General features: G+C 49.6%; 1 protein-coding gene across 1 annotated transcript; it reads left to right on the forward strand.

Moving 5' to 3' along the window:
• The first annotated feature begins 2,534 nt into the window (after positions 1 to 2,534).
• On the forward strand, positions 2,535 to 23,465 carry LOC129215666 (ficolin-2-like). Its single transcript, XM_054849232.1, is given in 11 exon segments — positions 2,535 to 2,613; positions 3,342 to 3,355; positions 3,357 to 3,474; positions 13,472 to 13,525; positions 14,677 to 14,712; positions 16,075 to 16,089; positions 16,092 to 16,109; positions 19,032 to 19,159; positions 19,631 to 19,760; positions 20,308 to 20,442; positions 21,343 to 23,465. Coding segments are annotated over 11 exon segments (975 nt in total). The 3' UTR covers positions 21,591 to 23,465.
• Positions 23,466 to 24,691: the final 1,226 nt, after the last annotated feature.

The following is a 24,691-nucleotide window of genomic DNA, read 5'->3' on the forward strand; positions in this document are numbered from 1 at the left end:
TGCACATAATCGCTCATTCATGTAAGACAAGGTCTCTCAGTCTGTACAGAAAATGAACTGTAGGTGACGTCCCAACCCACAGGGAGAGCCTCTGACCGCAGACCCACTGCTCTGAGGGAGCAAAATGGCCCTCTCACAGGAGTGCATTTATACCCAATTCGAATATGACCTGTGGTCATATACAGTCACGTAGCCCTCCCCTTGGCCGAAGACCTCAGCTTTGTAGTCCGTCAACTGAAACGGCCACTCCCCTGTGGGCATATTCAAACTGTGGTGGGAAAGTTTTTTCCCGCAGGCATTGTCGGGGTGGGTGCATCTGCCACACGGACAGGCAAAGGACACAAATACTCCTACCAGCTGTCGGAGATGAAATTCAGGCCAACATGGCCTGGCAGGAAGGCTGCGGTTCATCTGTGGCTTTAGGAAATTTTTCAGCAGCACAGCTTGTCAGAGCTGGATTTCAGCTGGATTTTAGCTCCATGCAGGACAACGGTCCAACTCCAGCAGTGCTCAGTCCTTGGTCTTTACTCCCAGCCCAGGCTAAAGGAAGAGGAAAAAGTCACTTTCTATAAGATTCATTTGTGCTGAAACAAGCAAAAATAAAGTAAATGTTCAATTAAACCTTATACTCTTCTGAGTAACAGTCACTCAGTAGCCCTCCCAAAACCACAATGGGCATCAAATCAGCAAGCATAATACTGGACTGAGTGGCACATTAGCCAAACCATGAACACCAAATCTACACCTTTCCTCTCCAGGCTCAGCTGAATACTTGTCACTCTAGCTGATACTACTAAACTAACCTGAAAAGATTTGCAATACAGAAACTACAATAGGATCCAGCCCTGCAGGAAACCAGGGAAGTCTGTCCCGTGGCTCTCCTGAAAATCCAGCCATTATTCTCCATATAAAAAAAAATCCAGCATGGTTTTATGGCTTGTATTGCACATTACATGGAGGGAGCCAGAAAACCTGTAGTGGGCTAACAGTTATGTTTGACATACAGCACTGCAGATAGTGGTGCCTGTTGTGGGAAGTAGTTTCCTACTCCAAGCTCTGCAGCTGCCTAACTATATGAAAATCCCCCAGTGAAGAAGAAGGAAGTAAATATTGCTATGCAGTGGTCACTAAAAAATGGGATATTTGAGGCCTGAATGGGGACAATAGGAGAAGCATATGCAAAACCTTCACCAAGAACCAAATAATTCACCTCATGCAGGTATAACTTCCAGCTGTGTGACATTTGTCTGGTCCATCAACAGGCAATATGTTGGAAAAATTATCCTGCTATCCAAATTCTTGTTTTCTCATCCCCAAAGTGGATCCTGGACTTTTGAGACTCTCAGGGGATATTTCCCAGGGCTCAAGGGAGAATCTAGATAGAAAAAGTATTGCTAATGGTGTAAATCATCAGCCCTCAGCAATCTCCACTGGATCCTGGGATGAGGAAAAGCAATTGAGGCCATATTGATCACTTGACCATTTTCAAAATCTAACCTCAGGGGCCTGACCTACTTTGGACTAAGCTTGCTCATTGGCAGTTCCCGCCACCCCCCCACCCCCCCACATTTGCTTAACATTGAAGTAGGCTGTCATTATATCATTGGAATTTGGGATGTTAGAGCAACTTCATGACAGAAGTGATGCTTGAGAGGAGCTATGTTCTACCTCTGATATTGTGATAGCTGGAAAAGGCTCCAAGAAATCAGTCTCCTCTGAACTGGGATGCAGCAATAAGGACACAAAAAACTTAAATTCTGACTGCTGCTAAAATTCATAAACTTTACAGGTTCCGTGTCTACAGGTAGCATGGGAGTCAAACTTGATAAGGCAGTTTGGACCTCTTGTAATACTGCCACAAATGAACAGAGCACAGGGCATAGCAACAGCAAAGCAAAACAGAAATCCTGCTCACTATTACAATGAACAAGGACTGGAGGAAAAAAACAGGTGGAGAAAATAAAAATCAGACATGCTCTACCAACTTAACATTGCCTGGATATACAGAGTTTTAATTCCATATCAGTCATGGATCATGTATAAACTGAAACTTCTGAAGGGCTGTAAAGTGACGCTGGGCTGCCTGACAGGCAGAGCATTGGAGCATGAGCCAGGCTGTGCAGCTTCTTTCTGCCTGCAGCCTCAACTGACCTTGGGCTTTTTGTCTCCCAGTGCCTCAGTTTCCCCATCTACACAGCAAGCACTACACTTTATAAAGGGCTACTAGCAGGCAGGATGAGGGGAGCTGTCTCCACTTAGCTAAGCCTATGTTTTTGCTGGTTTATTTCCACTAGAAATAAAATATAGGAGGGGAAAGGCATGCAAAATTTGCAGAGGATGGCGGCGAGGCAGGAAACAGTTTGAGACCCAGTCATAGTCCCAGACCCGAGAGAAGGCAGTGGGCAAGCACAGAGGTGGAGCTTGCACTGGGGTTTTTTTGTTAGGTATAAAAGGCTTAGATGGGTCAATGCTAACCACAGTGCCTGGGACGTGGATGAGGGGAGCTGTGCAGAGAGCGGAGAGCAGTGCCGGCCATGGGGACGGCAGCCCCAACCCTCCTGGCCCTGCTCAGTCTAACAGCAACTATTTGTGATGCACAGGACACCTGCCCAGGTGAGTGGGGCACAAATCCTACTGCCATCCCGCTGAGACAGCATGTTTCATCTCCCCCCATAACACGAGGAGCTTGGGGGAGGTGGGGGGAAATATATGATTTTTTTTTTCCTTCAATGCTCCTTTAGATTTAGCTGCAAGTGGGAGGAGGGTAAGAGGGCGAAGTCTCAGCAACCACTTTACAAAACCACTGGCTCCAACCAAATATCCTCCCCTACTCACCAATGGGATCTCCAGGCTGTCCCAATTGAGGTTTTTTTCCATCCCAGTTAAGTGGTTTTGTTCATGGTGCCTTGTCCCAGTTGCTAAAGGATGCAGAACAATACAAAAGATCAGTGAAATGCAGCCTGGAGATGCTGCACAGCACAGCTTTCTGTCTATATTCCTCGGGAAGGCAATAGGGGCAGTTTCAAAGTGACCTGCTGGAAATTTGGTAGTACTTTTACTGTCCACAGATCCGTCAATGTCACTTGCTATGCTGTCAATACCCCCCAGGGCACCTCTCAGCTTTTGTTTTATTAAGCTACAGTACATCTGTCATGCATGTAGTCTCACACCAGAGATTCAGTGTCTAGCTCCTTTAATATGCGAGATCTCGATGCCATCTGTTAATCCATACAACACCTCCAAACTCCCACCCTCATTGCTTTTGCTTGCACTGTTCTTAAACTCCAGAGGATTCAATTTCCTCTCCAAGACATTTCAGAGCCCTAATAATCTCCACAAAGACTGTCTTCATTTCCTCAGAGGTGAGAATAGTGGGACTGGGTGATGCTGACCGGCTCGCCGTTCTCCAAGGATGCCCAGGGATCCCAGGTGCCTCTGGTCCAAAAGGAGAACCAGGTGTCCCAGGAACAAAAGGTGAGGTCCCAAAAGCCAGCGGTGAACACTGTGATATGAGATGGCTTTCTTGCTTTGAGATAGGGGAAGCAAGCTGAGGCTGGAGCAGTGGCTGCCCTGGCACTGGCTTCTGTGAGCAGCTGTAGAGTCAAATAGAAGTGGAAAACACCCCATCTAGAGATGTGCTGGTACACGTGGAGTCGTCTTTTTTTTCCCGAGTCCTGTCACAAGTCTGAAGTGGTCCTGGGGTGTGAAATGTGTCCTGGTTCTGGCAAGGATAGAGTTAATTTCACAAAGAGCCAGGACAGGTGACCCAAGCTGGCCGGGGGGCTATTCCATACCATGTGACATCATGCTCACCATAAAAGGGGGGCTAGTCAGGCAGGGGAGGGGGTGGCACGGTTCTGGGACGGGCTGAGCATCTGGTCGATCGGTGTTGGATCGGTAAATTGTTATCTGTTGTTACCCATTGTTAATATCTGTTATCAGTACTGTTGTTGATTGTTTCCCTCTCCCTTGCTGTCCCAGTAAACTGCCCTTATCCCAACCCTCGAGGCTTTGCCGTTGTTCTCCTCCCCATCCCGCTGGTGGGCTTTGAAGAACTTCACCAGAGCTGTTCAGCCCTGCATGCGCTGCAGAGGTGATGGACGTCTCCACTTACGTGAGAAGTCCATGACGTGCTCTCCTAGGGCTGGGTCTCCCAGAGCTCTCAGACTCCCCCAGCATAATCACATTCTCAGTGTTAAGTCACAAATTCCACACTCTTTGTATTCAGCAGTTTGTGATTAATTCAAGTTATTACTGAGGTTGCAAGGAATCTTGACTGCCACGGCTCGTGTGCATGGATGGGGCTCCCCAGAGCTGCAACATGAATACTGGCATATTCCCATCCATTGTCTTTAGACAGGGAACTACTGGAGAGAGTCCAGCAAAGGGCTACAAAGATCATTAGGGAACCGGAGCATCTGTCTTATGAGGAAAGGCTGAGAGAGCTGGGTCGGTTTAGTCTGGAGAAGACTGAGAGGGGATCTGATCAATACTTATAAATATCTAAAGGGTGGATGTCAAGAGGATGGCACCACTTCTCAGTGGTGCCCAGTGACAGGACAAGGTGCAACAGGCACAAACTGGAACACAGGAAGTTCCATCCAAACATGAGGAAAAAAAATCTTCACTTTGAGGGTCACTGAAGGGAAAGCCACTTGTTTCATGTACCAGTATATTTTCTAATTACTAATTAATTAGTATTTTGCAGCACAGGAAGATTATTTACATCCGCTATTTGCACAGAAAGTTTCCAGTCAATACTGTATGGCATTAGTCAGAATACCAGGACTGGTGACTAGATCTCAGTGTTGGGAGGGGTGAGGTGGTTTTTCTGCAAGAGGACGTCTTCTACAGTTGGACAATGTCAGGAGTCTTTGTGGATCCTTTGGAGGGGTGCTCCCATCTCTAGAGAGCCTGGAAAAGAATGGCAAGAATGAGAGGAGAACTCAAGCTCTATTGGATCAAAAATGTCCCTTGGTGTCTCTGCCTCCAGTTTTGCCTATAGAAGTGCTCTTCTTGCAATTGTGATTGAAGGCTAGCCCTTATTACAGACCTGCCAGCTGATTTCATTGTTTCATGCTGTTGCTAGCTGCTAGGAGAGTCTTCCCTTCCCTTATCACTATTCATTAATTTGTTTCATTTGGTTCACATGGCTGTGGTATGTAAACCCTTACTTGCCCTATGTATTCCCTGCGGCACTGTTTATGACCTCTGAGAGAGGGTTTAGGGTTCTCATTTTGCTGTACTGTGTGATATTGACTTATGACATTATAACATCACTGGTCATGAGGTTACGCTGGTATTTGTATGGGGCCTTGCTGTCACGCCTTTACCTCAGATGACATCTTTCAGAATTGATTAATAATAACACTCAATCTGTGGGAAAGGTGGGGGGATACTTTCACCTTCACCTCCACTTTTTCCTTCATGCTGGTTACAGCACCTTTTGAGACTTTTGAATACCCTTGGGATGCTCAAGCCAGCATGTTCCTATTGCTGGGTCTCCTGAATGTGTTTCAAGTCCTGTTCATGGTTACAAAAAATTCCTTTAAGAATACCACCTAGAGATCTGTCCTGAGGCTGAATAGTCGGTGCTGGCATGGCATGTGGGAGAATATAGGCAGGTATTTAGAGACCTTCTCACCCCCAGTGGTTTGGAACTTCACTCCCTAACAACTACAGGACCCTGATAAAGTGATTGACTATTTGAAAGGGAAATGCTGTGGCTATTCCAAAGAGGCACAATTTACTGCACTTTGCTGGGCCCTGTATCTACCAAACACTGCTCAATATTAGGCAGTGCCATCAGGGGGAAGAGAGGGAAAACAGCAACAGGCACTGTGGCTACTTCAACCCTGGTGACAGGCACTGCAGCTGAACCAAAAAAAAACCAACCGGTGCCAGTATCAGTCAGCCCTGTATAGTAGAAATACACAAAAAAATCAGTTTGCTTAGTGAGGGATGGCAATGAACCAGGACCATCATGAGAACAGAAGATGCAGAACCAGAGGTCATCACCCGATCCCGGTTCCTGACCAAGCTGCAAGATACGCAAAAAGATTTCGGCCATCATCCAGGTGAGCACATTGTCACCTGGCTGCTCTGATGCTGGGATAACAGGGCCCGTAGCCTGGAATTAGAGGGTAGGGAGGTCAAGCAGCTGGGATCCCTGTCTAGGGAAGGGGGCATTGACAAGGCAATTGGGAAAAAGACACAAGCCCTCAGCCTCTGGAGGCGACTTCTTTGAAAAATGAGTATGATGTATGTTGTCCACACAAGGGGATCACCATGGAGGGAGGTATCCAGTTCCTGAGGGAATTGGCTGTGTGGGAGATGGTTTATTATGACGTGGAGAACGCACAGTTACCCACAGATCCTGGTGAAGTCCAATGTACCCAACCTTGTAAACTGTCCTTATGCCAAGCCATGAGTATTAACTTTTTCTTCTGATTCTCCTCCCCATCCCACCAGGGCGGGGGGGGGGGGGGGCGGGGGCGGGGCATTGTGAGCAAGCAGCTGCTTAGTGCTTAGCTGCCAGCTGGGGCTAAACCATGACAAACACGTACCAGCATAGAGACATACCTAAAGATCTTTGATGCCAGAGACCATGCCCCTAGTCCAAACTGCCTCCTCCACTCTCGCTCAACAGGTCCTTGCCACCCTGGGCTGGAAGAAGGAGAGGTGTGAGGCAGGGACTTTGCCCTGCTGCAGAGGATTGCATGTTCCTGCAAGGCCAGAAAGGATGTGCAGGATGGACCAGCCATGGTGGTGGGGACAGGGCTCTAGTGGCACATGGAAGTTGGCTTTTTAACAAGAGTTGTTGGTTTTCTCCACGGGGGTTCATTGGTCAGACAAAAAACATGCCTTTTTCCACCAAAGACAGTGATATCAATGCATACTCTAACAACTGCTGTAACCTACAAAGGTTCCTGGTGGTACCATCAGTGCCACATCTCCAACCTCAATGCCTTTTAATACCATGGAGCTCATGACAGTTTGGCAGATGGTGTCAACTGCCAGGCTGTCATGGAAACCCACAAACTAGGCCAGTCTAGTTAACAAACAAAAAATGAGATTTATTTTACAGAATGGAAGGAAAAAAAAAAACAAAAACCCTAAATTTTACTCTAACTGAAACTGCTTTGAGACTATGTCCTGGTTCTGGCAAGGACAGAGTTAATTTCACAAGGAGCCAGGACAGGTGACCCAAGCTGGCCGGGGGGCTATTCCATACCATGTGACATCATGCTTACCATAAAAGGGGGCTAGTCGGGCAAGGGGGGGGGCGGCGCGGTTTTTTTCGGCGCGGTTCCGGGACGGGCTGAGTGTGCGGTCGGTCGTTCGTTGGCTCGGTAAATTGTTATCTGTTGTTACCCATTGTTAATATCTGTTATCAGTACTGTTGTTGATTGTTTCCCTTTCCCTTGCTGTTCCAGTAAACTGCCCTTATCCCAACCCTCGAGGCTTTGCCGTTGTTTTCCCGTTCTCCCCGTCCCGCTGGGGGAGGGGTGAGTGAGCGGCCGCGTGGCACCCAGCTACCGGCTGGGCCTAAACCACGACAGTCCTTTTTGGCGCCCAACGTGGGGCTCGAGGGGTTGTGATAACGACGTCTGACCCAAGTGTGTTAAAACAAAATTGTTATAAGCATTTATAATGTTATTGAAACAGTCGCTGGTCATAATGATGTTCTGTTTGGTCACATGGCTCTGGTTTGTAAACCCAAGTTTACTCTATGTAATCCCTGTGGTGCTGTTTATCACCTCTGGGAGAGGGGTTCCTGTTCTCTTATTGTTGTACTGTGTGATAATGGCTTATGATAAGATATCATCGGCAGTCATGAGTCTGAGCTGGTACTTGTACGTAGCATTTCAGTCAGGCCTGTACCTTGGTCAATATCTTTTAGAATTGATTAATAATCGCACCCAACCTATGGGGAAGACAGGGGGGGATACCTTCTCCCACTCTTTCACCTCCCCTTTTCCCTTTTGGTTGGTCATGACCATTTTTGAGAATTTTGAATACCCTTGGAATGTTCAGGCCAGTATATTGCTATTGCTAGGTCTCCTGAATGTTTTCCAAGTCCTGTTCAGGGTTAGCAAAAATTGTTTCAAGAATGCCACCCAGGGATCTTCCCCAAGGCTGAATGGTCAGGGCTGGCATGGCATGTGGGAGAGTATGGGCGGGTATCTAGAGACCTTCTCACCCCCAATCTTTTGGAGCTTCACCCCCGAACAACTGCAAGACCCTCATAAAATGGTAGAATATTTGAAAGGAAAATGCTGTGGGGATTCTAAGGAGACACAACTTACCGCACTGTGCTGGGCCCTGGCCACAATCTATCAAACACTGCTTGATAGTAGACAGCACCATCCAGAGGGAGAGAGCGGATCCTCAGGCCCTGCAGCTGCCCAAGCCCCTGCAACAGGCCCCGCAACAGGCACTGCAGCTGCCCAGACCCCCGCAACAGGCACTGCAGCTGCCCAGACCCCCACAACAGGCACTGCAGCTGCCCAAGCCCCTGCAACAGGCACTATAGCCGAGCCAAAAGATCAACCCATACCAGTATCGGTCGCCCCTATACACAAAAAGAAATACACAAAGAAATCGGTTCGCTTAGTGAGAGATGATGATGAACCGGGACCATCACGAGAACAAGAAGAAGAGCCAGAACCAGAAGTGATCACCCGATCCCTGTCCCTGAGTGAGCTGCGAGATATGCGGAAAGATTTCAGCCACCTTCCAGGGGAGCACATAATTACCTGGCTGCTCCGCTGCTGGGATAACGGGGCCAGTAGTCTGGAACTGGAGGGCAGGGAGGCCAAGCAGCTGGGATCCTTGTCTAGGGAAGGGGGCATTGACAAGGCAATTGGGAAGAAGGCGCAGGCCCTCAGCCTCTGGCGGCGACTCCTGTCAAGTGTGAGAGAAAGGTATCCTTTCAGCGAAGATGTCGTATGTCAGCCGGGCAAGTGGACCACTATGGAGAGAGGTATCCAATATCTGAGGGAATTAGCTGTGCGGGAAATGGTTTATTATGATCCGGACAACGCACAGTTGCCCACAGACCCCGATGAAGTCCAGTGTACCCGACCCATGTGGCGAAAATTTGTGCGAAATGCACCATCATCGTACGCCAAAACTCACTGGCAGTAATCGACTGGAAGAGTGAAGAGGCACCCACAGTGGATGAAGTGGCTGGCGGACTCCAGCCATATGAAGAGAGCCTTTCTTCCTCCCTTGTCTCGGCTGTGGAGAAACTGTCCCAGGGCGTCCGGCAACTCAAAGAGGATATATCGTACTCCCCACCTGCACAGACCCGTATTTCAGCTGTTAGGAGTAAGCATTTTTCTGCTCCAGAGAGGGGATATGGAGCATACGCACCACAAGGTCTCCTGTGGTTTTATCTGTGTGACCACGGACAAGACATGAGGAAATGGGATGAGAAGCCTACCTCAACTCTGCGGGCATGCATACATGAGCTACAAGGCAAGACAGCTGTACAAAGGGACTCTTCCAGAAAGACTGCTGCTCCAGTTTCCACCAGGCAGCCCCCCAGATCAAGTGGAAGGCCTGATTGCACTTATGATCCTCTTGAAGGGACTTCTAAGTCCTTTCTGCAAGAGATGAGTAGTGAATATGATGAGCAGGATTAGAGGGGCCCTGCCTCCAGCCAGGTGGAGGAAAGGGACAATAGAGTGTATTGGACTGTGTGGATCCGATGGCCTGGCACATCGGACCCACAGGAGTACAAAGCCCTAGTGGACACCGGTGCACAGTGTACCCTAATGCCATCGAGTTATGAAGGGGTGGAACCGATATCTATTTCTGGTGTGACAGGGGGATCCCAACAGTTGACTCTGTTGGAGGCTGAAGTAAGTCTAACTGGGAATGAGTGGCAAAAGCACCCCATTGTGACTGGGCCGGAGGCTCCCTGCATCCTGGGCATAGACTACCTCCGGAAAGGATATTTCAAAGACCCAAAAGGCTACCGGTGGGCTTTTGGAATAGCCGCCTTGGAAGCGGAGGAAATTGAAACGTTGTCTAGTTTGCCCGGTCTCTCGGAGGACCCTTCTGTTGTAGGGTTGCTGAGGGTTGAAGAGCAACAGGTGCCAATTGCTACCACAGCCGTGCACCGGCGGCAATACCGCACCAACAGAGACTCCCTGGTTCCCATCCACAAGCTAATTCGTCAACTGGAGGGTCAGGGAGTGATCAGCAGAACCCACTCACCCTTTAACAGTCCCATATGGCCAGCGTGGAAGTCCAATGGAGAGTGGAGGCTGACGGTAGACTATCGTGGCCTGAATGAAGTCACACCGCCGATGAGTGCTGCTGTGCCAGACATGCTGGAACTTCAATATGAACTGGAGTCGAAGGCAGCCAAATGGTATGCCACAATTGATATAGCTAATGCATTTTTCTCAATCCCTTTGGCAGCAGAGTGCAGGCCACAGTTTGCCTTCACTTGGAGGGGCATCCAGTATACCTGGAATCGACTGCCCCAGGGGTGGAAACACAGCCCCACCATTTGCCATGGACTGATCCAGACTGCACTGGAAAAGGGCAAAGCCCCAGAGCACCTGCAGTACATTGATGACATCATTGTATGGGGCAACTCAGCAGAGGAAGTTTCTGAGAAAGGGAAGAAAATAATCCAAATCCTGCTGCAGGCTGGCTTTGCCGTAAAACGAAGTAAGGTGAAGGGGCCTGCGCAGGAAATCCAGTTTTTAGGAATAAGGTGGCATGATGGGCGGCGTCAGATCCCAGTGGATATTATCAACAAAATAGCAGCCATGTCCCCACCAACCAACCAAAAGGAGACACAGGCCTTCTTAGGCGTTGTGGGTTTCTGGAGAATGCACATTCCGAATTACAGTCTGATAGTAAGCCCTCTCTACCACGTAACCCGGAAGAAGAATGATTTCAAATGGGGCCCTGAGCAACGACAAGCTTTTGAACAAATTAAACAAGAAATAGTTCATGCCGTAGCTCTTGGGCCAGTCCGGGCAGGACCAGATGTAAAAAATGTGTTGTACACTGCAGCCGGGGAGAATGGCCCTACCTGGAGTCTCTGGCAGAAAGCACCAGGGGAGACTCGAGGCCGACCCCTGGGGTTTTGGAGTCAGAGATACAGAGGATCCGAGGCCCGCTACGCTGCAACGGAAAAGGAGATATTGGCAGCCTATGAAGGGGTTCGAGCTGCTTCAGAGGTGATTGGCACTGAAGCCAGCTCCTCTTGGCACCCCGACTGCCAGTGCTGGGCTGGATGTTCAAAGAGAGGGCTCCTTCTACACATCATGCAACTGATGCTACGTGGAGCAAGTGGGTTGCACTGATTACACAGCGGGCTCGAATAGGAAGCCCCAGTCGTCCAGGAATTCTGGAAGTGATCACAGACTGGCCAGAAGGGAAAGATTTCGGAATGTCGCCAGAGGAGGAGGTGACACGTGCTGAAGAAGCCCCACCATATAATAAACTAACAGAAGATGAGAAACCATATGCTCTCTTCACTGATGGGTCCTGTCGCATCGTGGGAAAGCATCGAAGGTGGAAGGCCGCTGTATGGAGTCCTACATGGTGAGTTGCAGAAGCTGCTGAAGGAGAAGGTGAATCAAGCCAGTTTGCAGAGGTGAAAGCCATCCAGCTGGCTTTAGATATTGCTGAAAGAGAAAAGTGGCCAACACTGTACCTCTATACCGACTCATGGATTGTGGCCAATGCCCTGTGGGGGTGGTTACAGAAGTCCTGTGGTGACATGGCATCCCAGAGAAAATTGAGTCAGACAACGGGACTCATTTTTGGAACAACCTCATGGACACCTGGGCCAAAGAGCATGGTATTTAGTGGGTGTATCACATCCCCTATCATGCACCAGCCTCTGGGAAAATTGAAAGGTACAACAGACTGCTAAAAACTACCCTGACAGCAGTGGGTGGTGGGACCCTCAAACACTGGGACACACATTTAGCAAAGGCCACCTGGTTAGTTAACACTAGGGGATCTGCCAATCGAGCTGGCCCTGCCCAATCAAAATTACCACGCCCAGTAGAAGGAGATAAAGTTCCTGTAGTGCGCATGAAAAATAAGTTGGGTAAAACAGTTTGGGTTATCCCTGCTTCAGGCAAAGGCAAGCCCATCTCCGGGATTGCTTTTGCTCAGGGACCGGGTGCACTTGGTGGGTGATGAGAAAGGATGGGGAAGTCTGGTGTGTACCCCAAGGGGATTTGATTTTGGGTGAAAATAGCAAATAAATTAAATTATATGACGTTAATAGCTATATACTGTATCAATGGTAGGACCATAAGAATCACCCAAAACTAATGAAGGATGGACTTTGGAACTAGAACTGACTTCAGCTGGTGCCCAGGAACTTCATCGAAAAATCCCATCTTTGATGTCCAGACTGCAAGCATGCACCATACCAGATACACCAGCCGTGAAAAAAAGACTCTGGATGCAGCGTGCAACAATCCAGCAGCACGCACCATTGTTCCTGCTCTGAGAGACTGTAATGGCAGATGGAACCCAAAGCCTTGGACTAAATGAACTCAACAGACATTTTAGAGCGATGGCCCATGGAATAAGAGAATGGTGTCTGTGAAATAATCTGAGCATGACGTAGGTGGTATAGAATAAGGGTTGGGTAATGTCCTGGTTCTGGCAAGGACAGAGTTAATTTCACAAGGAGCCAGGACAGGTGACCCAAGCTGGCTGGGGGGCATCATGCTCACCATAAAAGGGGGGCTAGTCAGGCAGGGGAGGGGGCGGCGCAGTTTCCACACGGTTCCAGGATGGGCTGAGCAATATCTGTTATCAGTACTGTTGATGATTGTTTTCCCTCTCCCTTGCTGTCTCAGTAAACTGCCCTTATCCCAACCCTTGAGGCTTTGCTGTTGTTTTTCCATTCTCCTCCCCATCCCGCTGGGGGAGGGGTGAGCGAGCAGCGCGTGGCGCTCAGTTGCTGGCTGGGCCTAAACCATGTCAAAATGTCATAACTCTTTTGTTTCTTCTACAGTGAAAACATCTGTTTATTTTCTGAGTCTTTGTTAAGCAGTCTGTGTGGGAGGGAGGCTGCAATGCTCCTGCATGTCTATTGGGGAACAGTTTGGGCACTGTACTGACACTCCCTACCCTGGAAGCAAGGGAGATGGGGGGTCCTTCATCATAGAGGAGGTGAATCACATTAGCAGAGAGAGCAAATCCACTGCAGCAAAATCCATGGACTGGCTCCAGGATGTACAAAGTTCACAGAAAATCGTACATGAACTGTAAATTAGTACATACACTGGCAGTACCAGTGTAGTGTAACTTCAACAGAAGAAAAGGAGTAAGATATGTGCAAGATTGAATCTAATTAACAAAACCCAACTCCCTTGTTTCTGTGAAAGCCAAGGCCCAGCTGCCTGGGCTTCTGTATCATCTCCCCTCTGGTGAGTTTGCAATGTGCACATACAAACTGATTCTTTCCTTGCAGGAGAAGTGGGAGCCCAGGGACTTCCCGGGAAAGCAGGACCACCTGGTGCAAAAGGTAATGCATAACATATTCAGCTCTAATCCATAAATCTACCCCTGTTCAGGACATGCATTGGGAGACTGGGTCTAAAGAAGATGAATGGCGGAGCTGGCAAAGCAGTGCAGGCAAAGCAGGATTTGGGGGGTATGGATCTTGCATGGAGTGAGTACTAGAAACAGTGTCCATGAGTGGAACCACATCACAGAGGAAGATACTACTACTCTTCTCAAAGTTCCCCACTGACCTTTACCAGTCCCCTAATATCAGACCACTCTTCATTCCCCACTCCTACCCTAACCTGCCTCCACCACAACAAACCTGCCCAAATCCCCCCTCTCTGAGGAGCTTTGGGGTGCTTCAGCTGGGAGGCCTGATGCAGAGACACAATGCTGAGTGCTTCCAGCAGCCTCCAGGCCTGGATTTGGCGTGTGATGCTATTGTAGCCCACTTTATGAGAAGGATGGGATCAAACCACCAGCAAACAGCTGACACAGAGTGCAGCAAGGAGGGAATGGGAGTTTCTTTGCAGTGGGATGAGCTCCTGAAAAGAGGAACATGTCTGCTGAGAAATTGGCTTTCACTCCATCCAGGCTGTGCTTAAGGTCTTCAGCAAGATCTGTGTGCTGCAGACATGGGAAAAGAGTTTCTTCTAAAGAAACCAGTTCCCAGCACAAGGTGGCACCCAGGAACTGAGCACCAGTGCAGTGACTAGCTGGGGAAATAGCCCCTTTGCATGCTGAATATGTAGCTATTTCCTGGGCAAAACCACCCAAGACTTCAGCTGAAACCCAAGCAGGAGATGGATGAACCCGTGAAAAAGCAGCTGTTGGCCAAAATCTCACAGGTGCCTGACTGAAAAGAGAAAGCCCCCGCAAAAAGTCACTGAGACGGCAGAGTCGTGAATCCCCACACACTCCAGCAGATGGAGCAGCATTTCTCTCTTCCCTGTGTCCTGCTCTTCCTGCTGTTCCTGAGAGATGCTGCTGATCAAAAGAGAAGCCAGGCCAGGGTGGCAGCACCAGCTAGGACACTCAGCAGAGCACCGTGGCTTTGCACCGCTTGACAGCCTCTCCTGTACATTTGGGACATATGGAGGGGCTGGAGCAGCCATAGTAATTCACTCACATTGAATCATCCGATGAACATTTTCTTCTTGTCTCTTGCAGGAGCAGCTGGAGAGCCTGGCTTCCCAGGACTGGAAGGTAAATCATGCTGCACCGAATTTAGCACATGAGGTGGTTTAGTTAAACTTTCACCCTGTGCTGTTCTGGAACAACACACCCAGTGGGAACAACTATAGAGAAATAAAAGTACCCCATGAGGTATTGGATGGTGCTCTTTGGTGACAGTTGTGCCCCATCATAGGCTCGGCCCCGGCCCAGCTGTGTGAGTGGCCCCTCTCCCAAACCAGCTGTTCAGCAACAGGGGGTGCCCCTAGCTCAGGCACCTGGTGCTGCAGCCCAGCACCATCAGCTACAGAAACTGCAAGGCTTCACCTGCCCCAGCCTGAGGGACCAGCCAGATTTGGACATACCTTCCCATGCTGTGGCAAAAGGCAGACACTGGGATGAAACTCAGCTGCTACTAGTGCCAGAGGAACGTGTCTCTCTACCACCACTAGCAATAAGGTACAGGGAAAACAAGGTGGGTTTTTTTTTTTCCTGATGCCATCATCCTGCATGCCAGGGCCACTGGCACCCATCACTGAGGACTGTCTGCATTGCGGCTTCCCTCACTGGAGCTTGGCTTGTAATAGGTGGAGGCCAAGCACTGCTGATCTGGTGGCTAGTTCAGCACATTTGCTCCAGCTACTCCCAAACCACTAACTAAAGCCCTCTGCCAGCAGCAACCATTTCCCTCTCGGGGCTTTTGACCCTGCCTTCCCGCGAGTGCATTCCCTCCCCTCCTCACACTCACCTACTGCTATCTCACATCAACTGGCCCAATGGGACAAAAAGTTCCTACCCCACTCCATGGGCTGGCCAGCAGAAGTCAGAGCAGCCAGGTGCAAGAGAGACACATCTTGTATCAGTGTCACTATTTGGACCTCCCAGCTGCAAATGAGATGTCAGGGGAAAATATATCATGCCAGGTCCAACAGCCCGAGAGAGGCAAGGCTGCTGCTCCTTGTATTTCTATAACATGTCCCACTCCCATGGCAGCCACCCCATGTGCCTGCTAAGTGACCTGGAGAGCTGCTCCCATTGACTGAAGGTGCTGGGTGTCACTGCTGTAATTACAGGAGCCTGTGACTTGGGTTCCCACCTGCCATTGTCCCTCTGTGCTCTCCTGCGTCTGTGCAGATGGGCCTTTGATAGGCTGATGGGTCTCCTCTGGTGGGTCCAGGAGCTGCCAGGGCAGAACATATATTGAGTTACTCCTCCTGCCTGGTTTCTCTGTGCCTCTGTTGTGTGCCCAGATGAGCTAAACACTTCCGCTAGCATCACAGCCTTCTACCAGTGCAGCAGGATTTGCCTTGAAAAGCAAATGATGCCAAGTGATGGAGGAGGGGAGGGCAGGGTGTGGAAGGTGAAGAGCAATTGATGGTGGTGTTTGTCCAACAGGAAGGAAAGGAGAGCCTGATTTCCAGAAACATGGGGTGAGTTTCAGCCTAGGTCCTTCATGCCACCATTGGTTTTGCAGAGCAGGTGGTGGTGGATTCCCTGCACCAGAAGTCAGGACAGGGCAGCAATAAAAAATTCCGATTAACACTGAAGGACAGAGTAAGGAAGTATCACTGTTAACCCTTTTGCTTCTCACAGCCACATGCAGCTTCTATGTGTCTACTCTGTAATCCAGCCAGGCCAGGAAAGTCATGTGCTCAAGTCACCTGCCCTCTGGGTGTCCTGGAGGAGGTTTTTCTTAGTTTTTGAGAGCCTCACTGTCCTGTTTTCCAAGATGAAACCCCTAGAAACACATCTATAGACACACTGCTACTTCAAAGGCCATTATACCACGATGCTTGCAGTGACAGGTTCAGTAGATGCAGAGTTCATGTGTGTGACAGTGCTCAGATGAACTTAATCTGGGAAAGGGAAGGGATGGGAAAGGGAAAGGGAAAGGGAAAGGGAAGGGAAGGGGAAGGGGAAGGGGAAGGGGAGGGGAAGGGAAGGGAAGGGAAGGGAAGGGAAGGGAAGGGAAGGGAAGGGAAGGGAAGGGAAGGGGAAGGGGAAAGGGAAGGGGAAGGGAAGGGGAAGGGGATGGGGAAGGGGAAGGGAGGAAGAAAAGAAAGAAAAAGAAAGAAAAAGAAAAGAAAGAAAAGAAAAAGAAAAGAAAGAAAAAGAAAAGAAAAAGAAAAAAAAAAGAAAAAAGAAAAAAGAAAAAAGAAAAAAGAAAAAAGAAAAAAGAAAAAAGAAAAAAGAAAAAAGAAAAAAGAAAAAAGAAAGAAAGAAAGAAAGAAAGAAAGAAAGAAAGAAAGAAAGAGAAAGAAAGAAAGAAAGAAAAGGAAAGAAAAGGCTTCAGTTGACCCATCTGTCTCCATGAGCTAAAGCCAAAGCAGACCTACAGCCTCTGGCTACACTTGGAAGCCATAGAGCCAGAGTCACGTGCAGAGACTTGGGCAGATCAGAGCTGCTGCAACACCCAAGAGACTGAGATGCCACTGAACTGGTCCCTTGCTGCCCCAGGCACACCTCTACCATTGCATGTTTCGTGGACATTGTGGTGGGTTGACCCTGGCTGGAGGCCAGGTGCCCACCAGAGCTGCTCTCTCACTCCCCTCATTCACTAGACAGGGGAGAAAAGGTATAACGAAACGCCTGTGGGTCGAGATAAGGTCAGGGAGAGATCACTCACTAATTATCGTCACGAGCAAAACAGACCAAACTTAGAGAGGGAATTCATCTGATTTATTACTAGGCAAAACAGAGTAGAGGAATGAGAAATAAAATCAACTCTTAAAACACCTCCCTCCACCCCTCCCATCTTCCCGGGCTCAACTTCACTCCCGGCTTCAACCTTCCCCCCCCTCAGCGGCACAGGGGGACGGGGAATGGGGGTTACGGTCAGTTCATCTCATGGTGTTTCTGCCGCTTCTTCATCCCCAGGGGGAGGACTCCTCTCATCGTTCCCCTGCTCCAGCATGGAGTCCCTCTCACGGGGTGCAGACCTTCAGGAGCAAACTGCTCCAGCGTGGGGTCCCCCACGGGGTCACAAGTCCTGCCAGCAAACCTGCCCTGGCGTGGGCTCCTCTCTTCACGGTCCACCGGTCCGGCCAGGAACTTGCTCCAACGTGGGCTTCCCACGGGCCACAGCCTCCTTCAGGTGCCTCCACCTGCTCTGGCGTGGGGTCCTGCACGGGCTGCAGGTGGAATCTCTACACCCCCTCACCCTTCCGCTATGGGCTGCAGGGGGACAGCCTGCTTCACCATGGTCTTCACCACGGGCTGCAGGGGGATCTCTGCTCCGGCACCTGGAGCACCTCCTGCCCCTCCTTCTGCACTGATCTGGGTGTCTGCAGAGTGTCTTACATCTTCTCACTCCTCTCTCCGGCTGCAAAAGCTCTCCAAGTGTTTTTTTCCTTCTTAAATGTGTTATCACAGAGGCGCTGATTGGCTTGGCCTTGGCCAGCGGCGGGTCCGTCTTGGAGCCGGCTGGCATTGGCTCTATCAGACACAGGGGAAGCTTCTAGCAGCTTCTCACAGAAGCCACCCCTGTAGCCCCCCCCCCCCCCCGCTACCAAAACCTTGCCACGCAAATCCCACACAACATGTAAAAACATTTGACTAATAAGGAACAGGCCAAGGCCCAGACCATCCCTCTGTTAGGAAGGACACCCATGCCCGCAAGACAGACTGGTACAGCTGTGCATCCATTCATCAAATACAACACCCTCAGACACCTGCACCACCAGCACCACTGTCTCAGGTCATCTCCCAAGGCTTTCCCCTATGAAAGCCACAGATGCAGCTGTAAGCTGGGATGTCTGATGGGGACCATTCCAGTCAATCCTTTGGCATCTGTGAATGTGAGCTTTTGTCATCAAGTGTGGGTTTGGGGAAGAAAACTAAATTTATACATAATATATATGTATCTATTCAAAAGTGCCATCTGTCCAATCCACAGAGGATGATCTGAACACTGGGATGATCTGAACACTGTTTTCTGTATTACAGGCAGGTGGTTTTCAGTGTCACCACTCCTTTGCTGCCAACTACCCATACACTCTCTGTGCCTCCCATACATTCCTGAGCCTGGACAAATTCCTGGATCATGAGCTTGTCATCCTACTCAGTGCAGCTCCATCACCAAGACACCCCCCCCCCCAAAGAGTCGTTGCAGATGAAGAGTCTGAGCACTTTAGAGCATCTCTTAGAAGGTGCCCATCTCCCCTGTGACTCAGAAACTGCAACTGGGGTTTGGCTCCCAGTAGCTGTGCACCAGAGTCCTGCAGTGCAAAGAGCCAGCTGGGAGGCTGAAGGCCTCAAAGCCTTCATCTTAGGGCATGAGGCTGATGTGATCCCTGGGTGCAGTGAGCACATGATAACTCTTTCCACTTGATCTCTTTCCCTGATTTGCACAGAAGCCAGAAACTGCCAAGAGCTGTTGGGTAAAGGGAAGATCCTGAGCGGCTGGTACACCATCTACCCCCAAGGCTGCAATGCCACCACCATCTTCTGCGACATGGATACGGATGGTGGAGGATGGATTGTGAGTAGGTTGAGGAGAGGGAGGTTTCTGTGTCCCTACAGTGATCTTTATTAAGGCTGCAAAGGATGGCACCAAGATAGAAACAAAAAGGGAGGAAAATACACACTGAGAGGACAGCTGAGGTTCACGTCAGCAAGCCTGGGTGAACCTCTGTGGATGCAGGGGATTCTCCCAGGAGATGTCTCTGGGAGCAGGCTGAGCACCACAGACCCGCTCCCTGCTAAGTCAGCAAATCATTTCCTCTTCATTTCCAAGGGCAGATGGAGGAGATCTGTGAGCAAGGGATCCCCCTGGGGTTCGGTCCCCAGAGACCCGCAGGAGTGTCCTGATGCAGGGGGAGCATTTGCTGGGCAGGGGGGCGGGGGACTGTGCCACCTAGGCTCTGCGGATGCTTTCAGGGCGGGGGGGGGGGGGGGGGGGGGCGGAGGTGGCCTGGCAGGGCTGAGGCTCTCCAACTCTCCTTTCCTGAAGGTTTTTCAGAGGCGCTGGGATGGGTCAGTGAACTTCTTGCGAGATTGGTATTCCTACAAACGAGGCTTTGGCAGCCAGCTGACGGAGTTCTGGCTGGGCAATGACAACATCCACTTCCTCACCTCGCTGGGTAAGGTCTGCCCCTGTCCTGGGCTGGGGCTGTGAGAGTCCAACCCCTGCACCACACTGGGTCATTAAAGGACTCTGAACTTCTCACATCCATCTGAGGCCCCAACAATTAATCCTAAACTGCACACAGGCTCTTGCAGACCATTGCACACAGGGAATTGCACTCTTAAAGAAAAAGGAAAACTAGAAGCCAGGGAAGAGAATGAGCTGGCTGCATGACCTATCCCGGAGATAGGCCAACACATCTTCCTACTAGGACTGGTTGTGATGGCAGTCATTTTGTTCACGTACAGCTTCGGACTCACAGTTGTGTGCAGGACTCCTGGGCATGTAGCTCTCAGTGTCCATGACCATCCAACATCAGATCAGAAAAGGTGCTTCACAAGAAGGCATCAAAGGTACAGGAGGTTCTGCAGGAATTTTAAATGAATCATAATCTCTCAAGTAGTAGAAGCTCCTCTCAAGTTAGCTCAGGGCTCCTTACACCCTCCACCCAGGTGCATACTCACCATCAGCCCTGCACCACCACTGTCCACCTTCTCTTGTAGGACCCTGTGAACTCCGTATCGATCTGAGAGACTTTGAAAACAACTACTATTTTGCCAAGTATGCTTCATTCAGAGTTTTAGGAGAGTCTGAGAAATACAAACTGGTTCTAGGCGACTTCCTTGGTGGAAACGCTGGTAAGTTAGCAGCAGCTCACTGGGAAAGACTGTTTTCTAGAGCATTTCAGAAGTGTTCAGCATTTATAGTGCAGAGCTGTATCATGCAAACTTCTTGTACCATCTACATTTTGGGTCTTTTTTTTTTTTTAAACTGGCCATGGTACCCCAGGAGCTGTGACCTCTGGGTACAGGGAAGGACAAGGACACCCATCACCCACAGAAGTGTGACCCAGAGCGTTACCTACAAGCCAGCAACATGGTTTAGCAGCAAACATAGAGCCTGCTCCTGAGCAGCACCTCATCCAATGTAACCTTCCCAACAGCTCTGCAGCAGCTGGGCCAAATTCTGCTTTCGGTTACACTGGAAGGAAATATTTGCCCACAAGTTTGGCATTTCCAGAGCTGGGGTGCTGTTCAATACTTACAGCTTCAGTACTGCATCCTCTTAATGCCTGATGTTTTGGGTTTGTTTTTTTTTTTAAAGAGCAAACAAATTATCTGCAAAATTCAATACCCCTCATGCAGGAATGAGTGAAACCCACACCTGAGATAGCAGTGCTCTGGGTTTATGTGGCTTTGTACACTGCAACTGTGTCTGATAGTCCAGACCTTGTTATGTTTGCAGAGAATCTGAGCGGTGCAAAAGACATGACACCCGTGTAACTGCAACAACAATCTGGCCCCTTTGATTCTCAGGCATAGATAAGTTCTGTGTGTTTTAGCAGTGCTGGCAGAGCTCAGGATACTCCTTTTCTCCAGGACCAAGGAGGAAAGCTGGGCAACCAAGCGAACAGCAGGATTTATAAAATCTGCCTTGCATCCAGCAAGGCCTACTGACGCCCTGCAGCGGTGCACAGACACATTAGGGTCCCTTTTGTGCTCTCTATTGCAGTAACTGTGAATATCTATCCTCTGCAGGAGATTCCTTATCATACCACAAGGACATGCCATTTTCAACGACAGACCAGGACAACGACATGAGCTCCTTTAACTGTGCCACAGAATACAAGGGAGCGTGGTGGTACAATGACTGCCATTACTCCAACCTTAATGGGATGTACTGGCTGGGCATTCATGGGAGCTATGCTGATGGCATAAACTGGAAGACAGGCAAAGAATACCATTACTCCCATAAGCGAACGGAAATGAAATTCAGGCCAGTTTAACATAGCAAGAGGGTGTCTGACTAGCACCAACAGGTGCCACTCAACAGCCAAAAGAAGACACAAAACATAATGTTGTTTGAGGACAAAATTGGACCAGGAGGGATATTACAGGCTGGGCTTCCAGTCTAGAGCAGTCTTCTAGAGACCAGAAGACATCGGTGCTGGTTTGAACTCCTGTAAGTACCAGACTCTCACCCTGGACTATCTCCAGCAGCCCCACAGATGATGACTGAGCCCGAGCATCTTTTTCTGAAAAGTGCATTACCTTGCTTTAAAGACCAAGTGATGGTGAGGATATTGCACCTCAATAAAGCTCTCAGATATTATTAGCCTAAATGGTAATTACTGGTAATTTTCATTCTAATCCATGTAGATGAAGCCTCCAGTGTTCTTGCAGCCTCTTTTTCTCTTGGACCCAGCAGCCATCTGAAAGGCACTGAATTCTCAACCTCCCCCTGGCTCCCTGCAGGCTGTGATGGAGCCATGATGTAGACCAGCATGGACAGGCCCAAACTTCCAGCACAGGGCTGTCAGCACTGCCACCTCCCTCCTTTCCTCCCCACTGACTCACACAACACATGCTCCAAAACCTCAGGTGGGACCTCAGCTCCTGGAACCACAGTAGCATTGCCCAGCACTTCCCACCACTACACAGCTGCATCTGGATCTAGAGCTAGCTAGCTAGCTTCAGCCACTCCTCCAAGGCACGTTTGTAGATCTCATTCCTTCATCACTGTGGACCAAGAGCTGGATACAAAACAGTCTGTCCAGCAACATGTGTGCTACCAAGACACTACAGGAGTCCCTATAGTCAAACCTTGCACAAGTGCACATCATGTAAATCATCAGCAGGTGCCAGTATCTTCCACTTCACCTTGTTTCCAGTAGCATTTGAAGACGGTCTATCTGCTGGCGGATGGGGGGCAGGTCATCCAGTTCATGTGATGTTTTCTTTGACTATTAGCAGAACTAGTTAAAGGATCTCTTCTTCCTGGACTCCTGCACCTGGATTCCTCCCCACAGCTGATGCAGGGGATGAGAACCTACTGCTAACTCCTTACTGCAGGGACAGACCAGTCAGTGGAAGTACTTATTTGTGTTGTTTTCCTAACGGTCCCGGGTTTATCACACTACTTATTGCACAGATGCATAGCAAGGACTGCTCCAGCCCTACAACACTGAATCCAAACCCTGTGGGTGAGAAAAAGCGAAGAGGCAGAGGCCACTCACCCAGCACTCCACAGCAGGTCAACAATGTGCTAAGAAATAAGCCTGAGGTCTTGCATCTCCCCATTCACTAGGGCCTGTCCCTGCTCTCTTCTCCTTTTCAGGTCCGTAAGAAAGTGTGTGTCTGAGCAGAGAAGCACACACTGAAAGTCCCATAGTCACTTCCCCATCTCCAGGAGCTCTGCTTTGTTTTTCTCCTACTCCCAGTCAGATTGACGTGCCCTCAGCAGGACCAAGGTTCCACAGAGTCCAGCTGTGTCTCACACTATCAGCCACTGATGCTATTGTCCATGAGTAGCTTCTCAGAGAAGCTGCCACAGACAGCTCTGCAGAACCAGACTCCTCTGCAGAGACGTACGAGTTGGTGCTGACATCCTCAGCTTTAACCTAGCTAGAAGTGCTGAATCCCCTTTCTCTGTTCCCCTCTATCTTCTCCTCTTACTACACAGAAACCTTCAACATTTAAATTTCATCTGTGAAGGACACCAAAATTAGAGGGATTAAGAGCACACCAAGCACAGTTTACCCAAGTCCATCTCGTCGATATTCCCAGACTGCCACCTGACTCCAGTGAGGAAATACTCAGGTATGACAAACCATCACCAGTATTAGGTGAGGTGGTTTGGACCTGGCTGCAGAGTGAAATTCTCCTGCATTCCTTAAGATGTTGCAGTAAACCATGGGCTGGCACTGCATCTCCTCCAGCATGACCCCCAACCACTGTAAGGCAGGAAAATGCTTGCTGTGCTGATACAGGCATGTGGGTCCTTGGGCTTGGTGGTTCATCCCAGGCACCATGCCTGCAGCAGTCACAGAAAGAGCTTGCACTGACTCCAGCCAGGAAGAACTGAACCACTAAGGTCAGGATCCAGTACCCTATATACGTATACATACTACCAGCCCAGAGCTGAAGGGTTCCCACTCCTCCATCAGCTCTCACACCTGACCAGTGGGGGAGGAGGCAGGGAACAGACTTGAGATGTCCCAAAGGAATATACTCCCCAAACTGTCAGGCTACCATTCAGTCCCTCTTGCTTTCCATCCTCTTGACAAGGGTCCCCAAAAGAAAAGCAGAAAAGCCCCAGTCAATCTGTGACTGATCCTGGCCACTGCTCATCTCAGGGCTTTTTCTCTGTCCTGGAAAGCTCATGGATCAGGTTTGCATTTTACGTTTGAAAATCCTCTTCTGCGCATTAGCGGATCTGGAAAGGGCCAACCCTGAAGCCTAGAAATGAAAACATCCCTAGAGCTTCTCCAGACATTTCCCTTGCTGCAAATAATGAGCAAGGCTGGGGAGGCAACAGAGGAGCAGTGGGGTGTGGGGAGAGGAGCCGGTTTCTGCCATATCAGGGAGCCAGACACATGATGAAAAGCTGGAAGCCTCTATGATGGCTTGTTGATGCATAGCCATCTGAAAACAAAAGTGGGGCCAAACTAGTCCTCTCAGGTCTCACTCAGGCGAGCATCCTGGCCAGACCTGGGCAACCTCCAGCGATACCCTCCTGCACTGTCTGGGACATGGGAAGACACAGCAGTCCAAACCATCCATAGGCTTACTGCCAGCCTCCAAAGGCTGCATAGAGGCTCTTTCCATGGAGAAACACAGCACTTTGGCCACATGCAAGTGCCCAGAGATTTCACAGTTGTAAATCTGAAAGCTGATTGACTTCAAGAAACTGGACTTCAGAAGGAAAGGTCTTCTTCCTACCTAACACTATCACGTGAGGCACTCAAAGAACCGAGCTTCGGCACTGCTCTATGATTTGTGTTTGGATGAAGCAGAGCCAGGGGCTTTGGCATAGTGAACACCTGATTTTCTGAGGCATCCTTGTGAGAGGGTTGCATCTGAAGAGTAACTAATGCCATGTATGAAT

Source organism: Grus americana, chromosome 20, assembly GCF_028858705.1.
Source record: "Grus americana isolate bGruAme1 chromosome 20, bGruAme1.mat, whole genome shotgun sequence".
Classification (NCBI taxonomy): domain Eukaryota; kingdom Metazoa; phylum Chordata; class Aves; order Gruiformes; family Gruidae; genus Grus; species Grus americana.